Source organism: Helobdella robusta, assembly GCF_000326865.2.
Source record: "Helobdella robusta unplaced genomic scaffold HELROscaffold_53, whole genome shotgun sequence".
NCBI lineage: Eukaryota > Metazoa > Annelida > Clitellata > Rhynchobdellida > Glossiphoniidae > Helobdella > Helobdella robusta.
The window spans coordinates 798,781-814,208 of NW_008705278.1; the positions used below are offsets into that span (position 1 = coordinate 798,781).

At 30.5% G+C, this 15,428-nt stretch overlaps 5 protein-coding genes across 5 annotated transcripts; 2 read left to right on the forward strand and 3 right to left on the reverse strand.

The window, feature by feature from the left end:
• Window positions 1-623: 623 nt before the first annotated feature.
• On the reverse strand, window positions 624-4,051 carry HELRODRAFT_193531 (hypothetical protein). Its single transcript, XM_009028148.1, has 6 exons — window positions 3,604-4,051; window positions 3,033-3,293; window positions 2,641-2,746; window positions 1,576-2,017; window positions 1,410-1,512; window positions 624-1,146 (listed from the first exon to the last, which is right to left on the reverse strand). Exons 2-6 carry the CDS (start codon window positions 3,072-3,074, stop codon window positions 892-894), a joined length of 948 nt encoding a protein of 315 aa, XP_009026396.1. The 5' UTR covers window positions 3,075-3,293; window positions 3,604-4,051; the 3' UTR covers window positions 624-891.
• A 2,854-nt stretch (window positions 4,052-6,905) lies between these two features.
• HELRODRAFT_86673 (hypothetical protein) lies at window positions 6,906-7,767 on the forward strand (the record flags this gene model as incomplete). Its single annotated transcript, XM_009028062.1, has 3 exons — window positions 6,906-7,037; window positions 7,158-7,332; window positions 7,658-7,767. Coding segments are annotated over 3 exons (417 nt in total), but the record flags the coding sequence as incomplete, so codon positions are not given.
• Window positions 7,768-9,535: 1,768 nt separating this feature from the next.
• On the forward strand, window positions 9,536-11,793 carry HELRODRAFT_193532 (hypothetical protein). The gene is made up of 5 exons (XM_009028149.1): window positions 9,536-9,755; window positions 10,643-10,866; window positions 11,218-11,281; window positions 11,355-11,660; window positions 11,691-11,793. The coding sequence occupies exons 1-4, from the start codon at window positions 9,594-9,596 to the stop codon at window positions 11,601-11,603; spliced, it is 699 nt and encodes a 232-aa protein (XP_009026397.1). The 5' UTR covers window positions 9,536-9,593; the 3' UTR covers window positions 11,604-11,660; window positions 11,691-11,793.
• Window positions 11,794-12,479: 686 nt separating this feature from the next.
• On the reverse strand, window positions 12,480-14,081 carry HELRODRAFT_179307 (hypothetical protein; the record flags this gene model as incomplete). Its single annotated transcript, XM_009028150.1, has 3 exons — window positions 12,480-12,509; window positions 12,636-12,833; window positions 13,935-14,081. The coding sequence occupies 3 exons, from the start codon at window positions 14,079-14,081 to the stop codon at window positions 12,480-12,482; spliced, it is 375 nt and encodes a 124-aa protein (XP_009026398.1).
• Window positions 14,082-14,491: 410 nt separating this feature from the next.
• Window positions 14,492-15,071, reverse strand: HELRODRAFT_179308 (hypothetical protein; the record flags this gene model as incomplete). Its single annotated transcript, XM_009028151.1, has 2 exons — window positions 14,492-14,594; window positions 14,851-15,071. 2 exons carry the CDS (start codon window positions 15,069-15,071, stop codon window positions 14,492-14,494), a joined length of 324 nt encoding a protein of 107 aa, XP_009026399.1.
• Between the last annotated feature and the right edge of the window lie 357 nt (window positions 15,072-15,428).

Sequence of the window (15,428 nt, forward strand, 5' to 3'; positions counted from 1 at the left end):
TCAAATAAGCTATAAAACATCTCGGGAGGTAGGCTTCAGGCAGATTTTTACTCGTTTCAGTGCTTATTGGTTTGATTTCAACAGTAACAGCTGAAATTGTCTGTTTAATAATTACCATTATGTAATAATATTGATGCACGTTTAGTTCCTTTTGTGTGGCTAATGCGTTTTTTCATCAAGTTTCCCAATTTTACAATTATTTTTTTAGTGTAGTACTACTGTTCAGTAATTTTTAGTTTAATTTTTTTATAAAAATTTCCATTTCATTTCATAATTATTTCGAAAGTTCTGAGTTTGAAAAATAAACTTTAAATAAACGTTCACCAGAGTGTTTTTGAATCTTGAAATTTTGCTGAAAAATTATTTAAATATATTTTTTGCTAATTTAAATATATGTAGTTTCCTTGTCAAATTTTAACATTCGTTGTTTGATGTTTCGTACAAATTTCAAGAGCTTGTCCAAAAAAATTACTTAGATTTTTGTCACTCAGTTAGAATCTTAGCCAGATTTTAATAACCACGTTATAGTTATTACCAAAGAGTTATTATATGCATATTAATTTATCTAATTATATAACTTTTAATTATAAAGTTTTTGTAAGAAAAACTTATGAAGAGTTGAATGAGTTTTAAGAAACTACTATTTCTCAGTAAAAATTGTACAAAGTTTACTACTATTGAAAGATAAAGAGAAAAAAAGCTGAAAAAACGTTAATTTTATCTTTCAAAAATAACTTAAAAGGTAAATATTCACTTATTGATTTTATGTCAAACAATTATATGAGCCGTTAATAACATCTGAAATATCATTGAGATTAAAATACAATATAAAAGAGGCAGTTAGCAATAAGCATTTTCTTCAAAAAAAATTTCAAATCAGTTGATGTACTATCAGAAATTCATTTCCAAATGAAGATCCCATAAGTCCTCATCTTCAGTGATGTTAATGGTAAAAAATGACTTTGAATCTGCACTTAATTCTAAACTTCCAATAGGAGCCGACGCGTTGGACGAAAATGGAGCAGAGGTCTCTGCTGTGGATATTTTTTCTCTCCTCTTCGAAAATATTCTTCGAAATATTCCAATCATGGATAGAAACAGAAAGAGTAGGGTTGAGCCTAAGGAGATGCCAATCGTTGCATAGTCCTGTTGGTTGGGGAAATGTCCATTTTGTATTTTGTTGTGTCTCACTTTGATTAAAAAATTATTTCAATATTTTAAAGTATTTCGAATTGCAAACCTTTTTATACATTTGAAAGATTTTTACAAGTCCTCGTTTGATTTTTACGATGTCAATAGTTTAAATAGTTTAGGAAAATTTAAAGTTTCTACGCTACATATTTTCTAAAATATTCTCCATTCAATTTGATCTATTATTTTTTTAGAGCAAATCAGAAATGAAATGTAACCTTCGTCTGGATGCGGGCAAATTTGAAATCTTGCGGTTCGCTTTTCCAATAAGTGAATCCTATAATAGAAAAGTCCCTGTTGTTGTAACAGGAATTGACGTACCTATTAGATGCAAGCATTTCACAATTCATGTGTCACATAATCTGAAATATCGTCTATACATACCTAATAGAAACATCTTTCGAGTTACTAGGTACGTAGTAAACTCCTAAAAAGATACTATCAAGTAAATTAAATTTAGAAGCCTGTGGATCGCCAACAATTGAGAGTTCTTCACAGTCAAAGTTCAAATTCTTCAGTCTTTGCAGTTTAAACTTTTTAATCCTCCCTACTACCAAAGTCAAGTTGATTGTTCCGTTATTTACTTGGGTGATTTTAATCGTCTTCACCATGTCGGCGAACTCGTGTTTGTAGCTGAAGTAGCACCAGATGGCAATTGTTTGGTTGCTGCTGGGGATAATTTTGGATTTGCATGAATCCAATGTCTTATCCCTCCTCAAACAATCAAACTTGCGACAATTTCCACTTTTGGAATCAGTCACAGTGTACGAGCCCAAATAGCGTTTCCTCTGCTGGCAGTATAAAAACGCTGCGTGCTCGTTCCAACCTTCATGTGTAAATTTAAATTAGGTAGTGATGAAAATTATTCTAATTAAAAATTAACATAATGGTATTTCGATCTCAACCACAATCAATTGGCCATCTTGCTATTTTATTTCTGAGAAGAATGCAAGATTAGTTTTGTTTCGTACTGCTGAGCTGAGCTGTGTTTGTTAATGTCATGCACTCACTTGAATTTATTTTCGGCGTACATTGCTTTTTTCTTAGTAGTATTAATGATAAAATTAGGAATTAGACTACGATTAACACATTGTTTCAAAACTCTACAACAATTTCTTGTAACATAATATAGTATAAACAGAAAATATTAGGTGCGAAGAGTTGTTTCTGTGCCACTAACACATTGTATCCCTCAAAGTAGATGAATAAACAACAGTAGTAGTAACAATAATAATAATAAAAATTAATAAATTAACTATATAAAATAATAAACTACAACAAAACGATACTGAATAAGTAAAGTTACAAATTTTCAACTACAGAATGTGCGCAAACAATCATAGACACACAAATGAATACATGTGAATGAGTTATAGTGCAGAAAACGCGGACTGACAGACAAACAGACCTGCGGCGCATATTTTGTTGGGAGGCATTTGAGGGGTGAACCTGTAATAAGCGATTCTGTGGACTCCATCGACGGTCTGCCTCGACCAGTGTAGGGCATCGGGTTGCGAGTTCTGGCATCTGATGTAAAATGGCTTGAACGCTGAGCCTTCGGCGTTCAACAGATGAAAGATAAATGCATTTTAATCAGCGCTAACGTTTATAGATGAAATTTATTTATTTTTTGGAAAACTTCAAAATGAAATATCTACAAAAAATTGTTTCCTATTTCAGTTATAAATCTAAAACACACCAAATCAATATGGATAAGTCATGGCACGTTAAAAACGGTACGCTGCTATGACGATCCAAAAAATATAACTGAACTTTAAAAACACTCCAAATTACTTAGAGACCATTTAAACCATAAAAAAAAACCTCAACCGAATAATAACCACGACAGAGTAAGGATGATGGCATGACGTCATAACAGTCATCAAACTTCATGTGGGATCTATCACACTGTATGATTCTATCGTTTCGTCGCTTCTTGTAACCGCTGAATCCATCCAGTACAGTGACCTTGAAACCTTTTTCAAAGCCTAGAGCCCTGCAGGCGAGGTCAATACTTAGGGGTGTCACGCTGTGGCCGCAAAGAAGGGAGCAATTTCGTTTGTCTGCTAGATTGGTCGATTTTTTATTCGACAATTCTCTTTCTGGTATTTTCAAGTATCAACAACAAAGACACATTACATGTGATGAGATACACGTGAATGGTATGTGATAAGATAGGATTTATTCGCCATCGAAACTAGTAACTATAACAGTAGTAGCAGGCAATATAACCATTATTCTAATAGACCACTCAGTTTAACAGCTGGTGGATCACCAGTTTTTTATTTATTAATCGTAATTAATTAGAAAAGTCCTAATAAAAGGTTATCTAATTTATTGATTTTAAATATTATTTATCTATTAATTAATAAAGAAGACTAATTTTAAAAAAAATTCTTCAAATTCATAAACCTTCACTTTTTTGCTTTCCCTTATCGCACATTTCTAAGTACCCTGAATTCGAACTGTAATGGTAACTGCTCAGTTGCAGAAACTCCGACTTGTAGATAGGAAATTTAGTTTGGATGAGATCCGGTGAGAGATTTTTCAAATCATCATCGGATTTTATTGCACTTGGGTCCGTGATTACATCTCTTTTCCAAATACTCCGATTCGTATGACGTTTATTTGAATTCTCCAGAAAATTTATCTGTCTTGAGGAATAGTTGTCAAAAAACTTCATTTTTTTCAAATAGTAAACTGCGTCAAATTCAGAGTTCAAAGTTTCATTTATTGAACTACCAAGAAATGTAAGATTCTGCTTGCTAGTCAAATAAATTTTGTCTTCCATATCTTTCAATAGGACTATATGAAATGTGAGGACTCCGTATAATGTACATGTGATTAACTTTAAATACATTTTTTTACATTATAACGATCCTAAATTAAAAATTAGAAAAATCAATTTGTATTTACACTTGAGTAATTATATAAATAATAAGGAAAAATATGAATAAATTATTTCAAAAAAAAAGATTTATATGAAGTTTAATATAAACTATTATATAGATGGTTGATTTGTAAACAATTTTCATTTATAAACAATACTCATTGTTTATAAATGGTTATTTACAAATATTTTGTTTTTTTTTGTGTGACGTTTGAGCGTTTTGGCACTTTTAACTTTAAAATTTTCTTTCAGTTAACTTTTTAAATGCCACAGAAATCAAATTAAATAATTTTATTATAACAACTAAACGTCATCAATAGCAAGAACAAATTTAAAATCGAAAAAAAATTATGTTGAAAAATCAAACAATGAATTATTATTGACTTTTTCATTGGTAACTTTAATTTTGAAGAGAAACTGTTATAATTTTGGTGGCGGAAGTGGTAAAGTTCCTGTTTTATCTGTTGCGGTGGCTGTGTTCAACTGCAAGATAGTCTTTCAATCTAATATGACTGTGTGATGTGTTGGTTTTGTACATACGTGCATGACTGCTGTGTATTTTCTAAGTAGTTAATGTCGATGTTACAACTTCAAACATACCCAAAATCTAAGAAAAACTTTCAAAGTAATTTAAAATAAAAATAAGACGATGATTAATAACAAAACTTAAACAAAGAGTAAGACATCTTCGTTAAATTTGAAAAAATACTTAGTTTAGTGAGGAAGACAATTTATTCGATGGCCTCTTAATTGGTCACATGTGCTCAGTTTGACTGAAGCATTCTTCAAATAAGTGAACGATTTACATTTCATATGTTATTCCAAATAATTAATGTCTTATCAATCTCTATATAAATAAACGTTTAAAAGGCTTAACTCGTAAAATATATTTTTCGTGATTTTTTATTGACCTGGTAGAGATCATAATATATAAAAATGCCAAAATTGAAGTATCACGTACAAAATGTTTTCAAAATTTTCAAGAGCAAGCTAGCGATACAATCAGTAGTACGTAAACTCGAGTACGTATTCGTAACTGTAGACTCGTCAACAGTTCGCGGGATTAACCTACAGAGAGTGAGGTTATTAGGGCTGCCCACAATTCCAGTTCTGCTGTTCATTTCCGTCATCATATGGCAGTTGGTTCTATACAGTAAGACGTTGAAGAGTTTTGAGGGTATGTACAACAAAGCCCTGTTTGCATACACTATGGCTGATTTAACCACGGCTATCATCAATGAGAGAGCCATATTTGCTGAGAAATATTTAAACAATAAGTAAGTCATATATTTATTTATTCCTTCATTTATTCATTGATTCATTCGTTCGTTAGCTCATTGTTTCATTCATTTGTTTATTTATTTAATGACATATTAGTTCATTTCATTACACAAATTATTTACTTGGTTTAAATTATTTTTTATAATGTTTTTTTTTCTTTCTCCTTCTTCATTTTTTTAAGTTTATACTTTCAATTTTGTTAAACATTTAATCGATTAAAAATAATTACAAACATCAGTAAACTAACTAGAAAAGCAGATAAAAAAAAGTCACTAGCAGAGTACTTTAAACTTTAACTATGACAGGATAGCCAACTTCACCGTCTACAATGGATCATGGTGCGTGGACTACAACGACGACATCAAAATTGTGACCAACAAAACAAACAATGTAGTGGACAGATTTCGCAATCTTCCTTGGCTCCCACAAACCTCAGAACTAGACGCATCGAAACGAGATAGTGGTCTGAGTGCCAATAATTCGGCCAGGTTTATTCAGCTCTTAGACTCTATTCGAGGTGGCTTTCGTGGTAGAAACTCAACCGATTGCGATGTTTACTACACTTACATGATGTTCATATACAGCGTACTCAATAAATACATTTATATATTTGCTCCGAGTTTTTATGATGTGGCTCTTTCCAAATATACATTTCTGCACGTCTATGGGTTTCTGCATATGTTGAATGTTCATGAACAAATGTCGACTTTATGCTTTCTGGCTTTCGGCAAATTTTATAGCGGAAAATTTTCTGACAGTTTTAGCGAGATATTCTTTGTTGGCAACTACAGTGCCGGTGGATCGAGCTTACAGAATGTTTTTGATCTTCGTTTAGACTTCATCGATTCTAGCAAATTTTCCGAAAATGACCCTATCGCGAATGATTTTCACACGTACGTCAAATCAATTACAAATTTTTCCGTTGAGGACGGCACGTTTGGACACTGGTTCACTGTTTGCAACAAATTCAACCAACAACTCAGTGACGTGAAAACCATAATAATTGAGAAAACTAAAGAGAACTGTTTCTATCCTGAGCAGCACCGATGCATCACGGGTTGAGTTTGTGATATTTCATTCAGTAAAATCTATTTTTACGATACAAATTTTGATGAAATGTTTATTGGTGATATTGGTGATTTATTGAAAATAATACACATTTGTCGCAGACTAATGTGCTACATACAGTCGTTTCACAATTGTATAATTAAAGTATTATTGAGATTTCTTGTCTTCGTCAACAGGTGTGATATTTTATTCATGCGCCATGTTGATTTTGGTCCCTGCGTTCCTTCTCAATTATAGAAATTCAGAAACCACAATCAGAAATCTGAAACAGTTTTCTTCGATGTTTAACAGCCAAGCTCAGAATTTGTTGGACCAAAAGGAAAAGAATGAGCAACTACTCTGTGAAATGTTACCAAAATCTGTTGTCAAAGAGTTAAAAAATGGGCCAATACCGGCTGAGACCTTTCAAGTAAATATTTGCTCTTTTGTGATTGAAATATTTCCTAACTAACCAAAATTTATTCTCCAGTCAGCAACCATCTATTTTAGCGACATCGTAGATTTTAACGAAATTGTGATGAACTGTTCGCCGATAAAAATCATCGACATACTCAACTCTTTGTATAATTTACTGGACACTATCATTGACTGCTACGATGTATACAAGGTTAATTAAATTATGAAATCTTACCACAAAATATAAATTAAATTAAAATATAATTAATATCCAAAAATGTTATGAAAATAAAGATTTAGCAGATGATGAAATATTTTCCTGATATGTAAGGTGGAGACAATTGGAAGCGTGTACATGGTTGTGAGTGGAGTTCCAGTAAGAAATGGACAGCGTCATGTTTTCGAAGTGGCTAACATGTGTCTGGATATCCTTCAAAAAATTAAGGAGCTGGATTTTGAACGAGATCATGTTAAAATCAAATTAAAAATCGGGATCAATACAGGTTGTTACGTTACTAGTAGCTAAATTGTGATGAAAATAACCGACAAATTGGTATACATTTTTTTTAATGGCATTTACATTTAATCTTTCATTTTTATTCAAACAAAATTTACAATGAACAGGTGTGTGTTTTTTTCTAGATTATTTCAATAGAATTGTCTCGTGGTTACCTACTAATTCATCTAAAACGTTCAATATTGAATTTACTTTAACCTTGTTTTCATTTCGCAAGACAGCAGCAGATAAAAAAATCTTAGATGAATGAAAATTACCATCTAAACTGTGAAAAACATTTTATGAATAAAACTTACCATCTAAAATGTGACCAGGTTCTTGCGTGGCCGGCATAGTAGGCAACAAAATGCCTAGGTACTGCCTCTTTGGTGACAGTATCAACACCGCTTCACGTATGCAGTCGACTGGAGCAGGTACATTTTGAAGATACACCTACATTTGTAGACTTTTTCAATTAAATTCTTCATTAAAAGTTAAAATATATATATAATTTGTTTTTTACTCATTGTTGTTATGTTGGTTGTTGATGTAGCCAATGTTAATGTAATTTTTGATGCTGATGTTGCAGAGGCGGACTCAAGTCATAAGTTTAAGAATTTCAACATTCATAGTCGTATATTTAGTATATTTTTTTATATTTCTAACGTAATATTTTTTAAAGCTTCAAAAGTTCATCTGTCAGAATCTACATACCTGGAATTGAGAAACTACGAACATTTCAATTTAGTAAAAAGAGGGCATGTTGAAGTTAAGGTACGTCTTTTTTTTTGTTTGTACACCCTGCGTCTGAGGGTTTGAAGTGGTTTTTTTTAAACTATTAGCAAAGAAAAAAAAAAATTTTAGCTTTTTTATGCGAACGTGGATTTAAAAAATTTGTTTTTATTTTTTCATTTGTTTCCTTAAAATTATCACCCCATTTGAAACTATTAGAGATTTAAAGAACGTCATAGTTTTTCATTCTCTTAATTTTTTGACACGTTAAGTTTTAAAATTGTTTATAAAATTTAAAAAAAAACTAAAGCATTATATTTTTTTCTACTATTCCTAGGGCAAAGGAACTATGTTGACCTACTGGCTGATGGGCAAGTTAGATATACTCGATATGTGAAAAAGAATTAGGAGGTGGCCATCAGAACAACTCCTAGCTAAGATGGACAACAAAATATTACATTTGTGTATTTGGTATATTTTGAATCAGTTTTAATGTTAGTTGTCTCTTCTACTGTATATCATGAGTTTTTTGCAACAATTCGGCGTAGTACAGTTTTAAGAGTTCATTTTAATCTTCCAAAGTTACAGAATGCTAACATGTTTTGTACATCCCCTTTGAAAAATGTAATAATTCTTAATCTAATTAATATTTTTGTCATGAAAAATGTAATAAATCTTAATCTAATTAATATTTTTGTCATGAAAAATGTAATAATTTTTAATCTAATTGACATTTTTGTCATGAGGACTGATAATATGGTAAGCCAAAATTTTCCATTTTTAAGTTCCAGTAGATTATTACAAACCAATCACTTACCTATGTTCTAATCTCATAACAAAATGGGAGTTGAAATTCTTAATATCTGTTGGCATAAATCTTCAACAAAAAAAAACCTTTTGACGATAATAACCAACTAATCTGAAGTTATAAAATAAAAAAAAATATTTTTTTCATAAAAACTCCAAACTCTGTTTAAATATAGAGAATAATAGTATGACATTTAACAATTACAATATCACCTTAACAAAATCACCTTAGCAATAGCAGACAATCATTAGCATTAACATTGGCAAACCTTTGTAAATTATATTATATATATATAACTATTTTCTCGTTACATATAACTAGATATACTTTATAACTTACATTTTAAATATATATTCATGTACATATGTACGTACATGAATATATGTAGTTGTGTTCATTTTACATATGTAAATAATCATGTACAATACATGTATACGTTCGACAATGTTAATTACGAGATGAATGAGCTATGCTGTCAGAAACTATGAAACTACGTACTGTCGCGCAATTATTTTAAACTAGGATGTGAATTATATAAACGGCTAATGAATACATTCAGGATAATAAATCTATATAATCATATCCTAACTCACATCTCTTCAACCAAAACTGTTTATTTTTTAGCGGTTAAGATTTCTTGACAACATTTATTCAATTTAACCGTTTTATTCTGTGTCACAGCCATGAAATTTGCCAATTTATGTTATTAAAATAAAATTAAATTTAACTGGATGATGGAGGCCACTACAACAGCCGCGATTACGAATCATCACATACGGCGGCACACCACAATGGGATTGTTTGCAACTTGTCGAACGCTCAGTAAGAAAATCATCAAACAGGGCTACCTTTATAAACTGCCTGACAAATCTAAGCTTGGATCCTCTCTTAGGGTTGGTGAATTTCATTTTTTAAACCGGATTACTTACTTTCTACCAGAAAGAAAGAGGTAAGGATGGTACTCAGAACTTTATATACATATAATATATATATAAATAACTAATACAACACATGCAACTATAGAGTTATATATCTATTTGTGTTGTATTGTATTGTATCAATGATTTACATATGATATAACCTTTTTAAATTGAGATTTATTCGAAATGATTTCAAATGTCTCATAAGCAAATATTTACATTGGACATACTACACGTTAATAACGTCATTTATATACATAGGTATATTAAAAAGTATATTTATTATATTTGAAACAGTATATTTCGAACAAATCTATGTGTGTGTAGTGTGTGAGTTTGTGTGTGCGTGTATGTTTGTGAGACATGGTCCATTCATCAGTATTAGTTGCAAACAATATGAAGCTATCAGCTGTTAACAAATATTAGTAAATAATGCTTTGTGTGATAGCGACTCTGTGTGTGTGTGTGTGCGTGTGTGTGTGTGCGTGTGTGTGCGTGCGTCTCTGTGTGATTAAAACACTGCGTAGGAATTTGTTGTTATCACATAAACAAATTTGTCATAAAAAAAAATCGGATTATTATCAAAATTAAATAAACATAAGTGACCAAAGTTTGACTGAAAATTAAGAAAAAATGTTTTTTTTTAAATTTAACGGGGCAAAATTAAAAAATATTACACAGTGAATCAATCAAGTTTGATAAATAAAAACCATAAACCACCCAATCTTTCAATCGATAACAAGTCCAATAGATAAAGTAAAATATCGTTTGATTAAAAAAAATGAACAACATTTTATCAAATAACATCTACAATAGATGTAACAAAATAAAATATCGTACCAATTTCGCTCCTCTTACAGAAAGTGGTAAAGAGGTGGTTCGTGTTTGGCATGTTGAACACAGAGATTCCATTCATGGATTACTACCTGTCAGAAGACGATGCGTTCAGAGGTGTCCCATCGGGAAAAATTGACCTCAGCCAGTGTCTCTATGTCCTCTCAAGTCAGAAAAAATCTCACAACTGCGAACACATATTTTCGATTGTTTTGAAAGGTAGAGTACTCTCTTTATCGCCGTCTAACAGGTCTCGTGTTGGAAAGATAGTGTTTCGTTTTAAGATTGATTGTGTAAATTTTTTCATTTAAATGCTTTAATTGCGTTTTTCATTTCGATAAATTGGATTGAACACTTTTCCATTTATTATCAGTTATATTTATTAAGATGCTAAAAAGCCAAAAACTGTAAAAACGAGCCAAATGCTTTTTTGTTAATCTTCATTCAAGTCTTTCGACAGTTCAGATTGAACGCTGAAGTTAAGATTATTTATGTCTAGCTTGCCAAATATTTAAAATAACGTTTGAATTAAAGTATTAAAAAATAATTGCCAAATTTAAATTTTTAATATAATTAATTAATTAATTTAATTAATTCATAGAACTTCCATGTTGGAATGGGTCAGTGCCTTGGAAAATAATTTATTCAGAACTGGAATAATAGACGTGAGTGCAGCAGTAGCAGATTAGCATTTTGTTGAAATTGTCTGAATAAAACTTTTTGATATTTTCGGTTTAGTGCATCGGAGGCGAGAATGACTACATGCCCAATACACTATCGAAACATAAACCAAAAAATCGCCTCCGAGTCGTCTCGTCATTCTTTCCAGCACCACATCCAGCTACGACAGAGGACCAGGTAAGCCACACTCGTACGAACCGCCCAGCGTCACTTCTATCATACTCTAATCACATCTACGTAAATACTTCAGACTTGGTAGAGGCAGATAATGAAGGAAATACTTTGCAGTCAATAGTTAACTTTTAAAAAAAATAGATCGGTCAAGGAATTGGTAATATATCGTTTTAAAGAGATTATAGTCAATTATAGAATAATATACAAACGCTAAATCAACGCTTGTTTATTGATTTTATTTTTTTCATTATTCTTTTTTACATTTATCTGGGTTTTTAATGGGTAAGAAACATAACACGAATAAAACCAACTTTTGTTATTTTTGACAATGTGTTGCTACAATTGAATTTTAAATACGATATTTTTAAAACTAAATATTTTCATTTCAGAGCTAGTATAATTTTATATCAAAGTTTTCACGACTCATGAGTAACCTTTTAAGTAACTTTTTTAACCTAACACTACTTTGTAACCTTTTAACAGCAAACAAATTTTATCTATTAATAATATTAATTGAAAACCCCTTGTAAACATCACCCAAATACGACAAATTAACATAACCATAACACTAGTTAAATTAAAACAACAGATCTGTGTTTTTAACAAAACAATTCTATGACATCATGTCCAACTCAATTCTATTTTCTCTTGTTAAAGTTAGTGAAGATACCGTTTTGAATGTTTTAACGAGTAGCGTTTTTAACGATGTATTAAAAAAATTAAATGCTTATAAGCTTGTTAAGGCATAACTTAATCATAAATTTACAATTTGTGAAAGAGTTTTAAAAAAATCATTTTTTATCAATAAATAATAAAAATTTGAAAATTTTTTTTGAGGGTAGAATGACATTTCCCAGAAATTTCTAAACATCATCGGCAAGTTTTTGAAGTAATGTCTTCAGGCTGGCCATATTGTTAATTATTATTGATTCCACGTTGTCGTTTCTTTTGCCGTATCTAGTTCATAAAATTTGAAAAATTTATTCTCGGGTAATCAGTTCATTAAAACTATAATGTAAATTTTACATATGATCTCCTCTAAAATATGAATTTGAACTGCGTTACGTGAAAATTAAGTTGTTTCAAAATTCGAATTGATCGATTGAATGTTCTAAAGTAATGAGAAGAAAGTGTATTACAGACAAAATAAATTTGATACCTAACTTGGTTATTAAAGACAGAATATATGGCCATCTTCTCAATATATTTGTCCAGCTGTTTGAGGCCCTTTTGTAAAGCAAGGGCCACAGAGGGATCAATATTTGCCCTTGACCTCACCAGGTGAACGTTTTCCTTCTCCAAACTTGAGGCGCAGTTCATTGCCAGTAGCAGGGCAGCGAGACAAACTAAAGTTGTCATGTTCTGTTGAAAGTTTTTCATTAGTATTTATGAGATTAATTTTTTTGTCAAAATTTCAAAAAACTGGATTCATTTAAATGTGTTTTTTTTTTAATTGATATATAATTATATGAATGGTGAGAGTGGGTTTAATAAAAAAGTTCATTTAAAACAAATGGAAATAATGGTAAATTAAACTTTGAAATTTACACAACATGATTTGAAAATTCAAAAGTTAGAAAGCTAGTCAACCAAACAAACTATGACAGAAATGGAATTCTTAAATTTTAATAAAACAAATTTTTGATGAAAAATATAAATCAGACGCCAAGTCTCCACGATGCCATTCATTTTATATTTTATTTTCCTGTCATAGTCACCCACAAACCAGCACACAACATCCTAACTCGATGAAATAAATAATAAAAAAACAATTTTTTTTTCTACCAAATCTTTTTTGGTTATTATCAATTCATTATTATTATATGTAGATCAGCTTTCACTTTCTTCTTGGCAGTAATAGTCTAGCTTGCTGCAACAGTTTCTGCGTCTGTCAGGTTCTGATATTTTATAGAATAATTAAAAAAATAGTAAAGAAGTCCGCAAAATTCGCCATAGATGGATGTAAATAACTATTGACAGCATTATTCCATTTCATCTCATACCTTATAAAAAACAAAAATCATGTCACCTCATGTTTGTTTGTTTGTTTGTTTGTTTGTTTGTTTGTTTGTTTGTTTGTTTGTTTGTTTGTTTGTTTGTTTGTTTGTTTGTTTGTTTGTTTGTTTGTTTGTTTGTTTGTTTGTTTGTTTGTTTGTTTGTTTGTTTGTTTGTTTGTTTGTTTGTTTGTTTGTTTGTTTGTTTGTTTGTTTGTTTGTTTGTTTGTTTGTTTGTTTGTTTGTTTGTTTGTTTGTTTGTTATGTATTCCTTTTTTTATTATTTGTTATGTATTCCTTTTTTTATTATTCATATTTACTTATTTGTGCAATAACTATGGCTTGATGTATTCACAAAGAATTTGACTGATGCGCACCTTTGTGATCCAGTGGCAGGTTGAGGTGGGCCTAGAGGAACAGACTGGCTAACGTTTTTACAGTTTTTGTCACCCACCCGTCAAATTTCAACATTTGTTAAAATTTTGCCCCTCTCCCAGTCAACGTCTTTTAGACTCTTGCCTAGTGTGATTATGAAATCTGAATCACCAATTAACGATTGGCGAAGATATGGACGAATGTCTTTATTGTTACTTTCGTTAGAAAAAAATGCTGCCATGTTATGTTACCGAAGTTGGTGATTATATTTTCATACAATTTGTTTCAACATGTTTTTGATTGAAAGATGTAACGGAGCTGAATTTTGATAAAAATTACTTATTTACTTCTCCTTCAAACTTTATTCATTTCAGTTTTTATACTAGTAACGATAAATTCTGTATCATTCCATTAGCAAATTATAAAAATAAGTATTTTTTCATTTACCTCCGTATAGAATAATATTCACATTTCATTTCTCAATAATTTTCGTTATATAAAGGAACAAATAAATTCGCTAATAAAACATTTGCAAATTAAAAGAGAGCAAGCAGATTTATTCGATTCGTCGTGCACCAAGTAAGAAACAAAAAAATGTTTTACACTTTTCAACTATTCATTTAATCATCATGTTACTACTGTCATACAGTTTCACGGCTTCAACATCTTAATTTCTTCCAATATATCTTCCAACTCTTTGATCAGTTCTGACGGAGATTTCACTTGTAGGTTCAAATCCATTCTCTTACCGTATCTTCAAACAAAAATTTTTTAGTCGTTATTTAGCTGCTAACATTTTTTCAATCTATATTTTATTCAATGAAGCATGTTTCATCTATTCAATTTGAATCTCATTTTAGTGAGTAGACCATCGAAATTAACAATCGATAACAGTTTAATGCGAAAAATTCTGACTTCAGTACAAATAAAATGAAAAACCCAACCGAAACTAAAATTGTTACAACACAATATGCATACATATCAAATGTTCTTTAAACAAATATTCCAACCTTGGTCTGTTCAGAGCGGCGGATGACCTAAAAGAACCTGAAAGCAGTTTGTCCAGTTGTTCGATGCTCTTGTATAAGTTTGGTGAAATAATGTAGGAATCTCTTTTTGCTCTTGTCTTTTCTATCGGTTTCAAATCCTCGGCTTCAAAACTTGAGACCATCCATGATGAAGAGAGAAGTATGACTACGAAGAATGTTACTCTGCTGTTGTGAGTTCTCATCTGAAATTGAAATTTTAAAAAAAATCAAAAATCATTTTAATTTGTGTACGTAGTTTAAATAAAAACAGGCAAAAAACATTTCAAAAATAAAAATTTCAGCAGAAAATGTAAAATTTTTAAAAAATACTTTCAACGTTTTTTGTTTAATTAGCTAGAAATAATTTGTTTATTTTCAATTATTAGTTTAAAACAAAAATATTTAGTGTGAGGTTATGCTTTTTCTAAAAATTTAAAATATTCACTTTTATTTGAACAAATTATGCCTTCTAATGTTTTTCCATTGACTAATTCATAACCTTTTATATTCAGTAGTCTTGTCCAAAAATGTTATAAAAAGAATTCACCATAAAAGTCTTC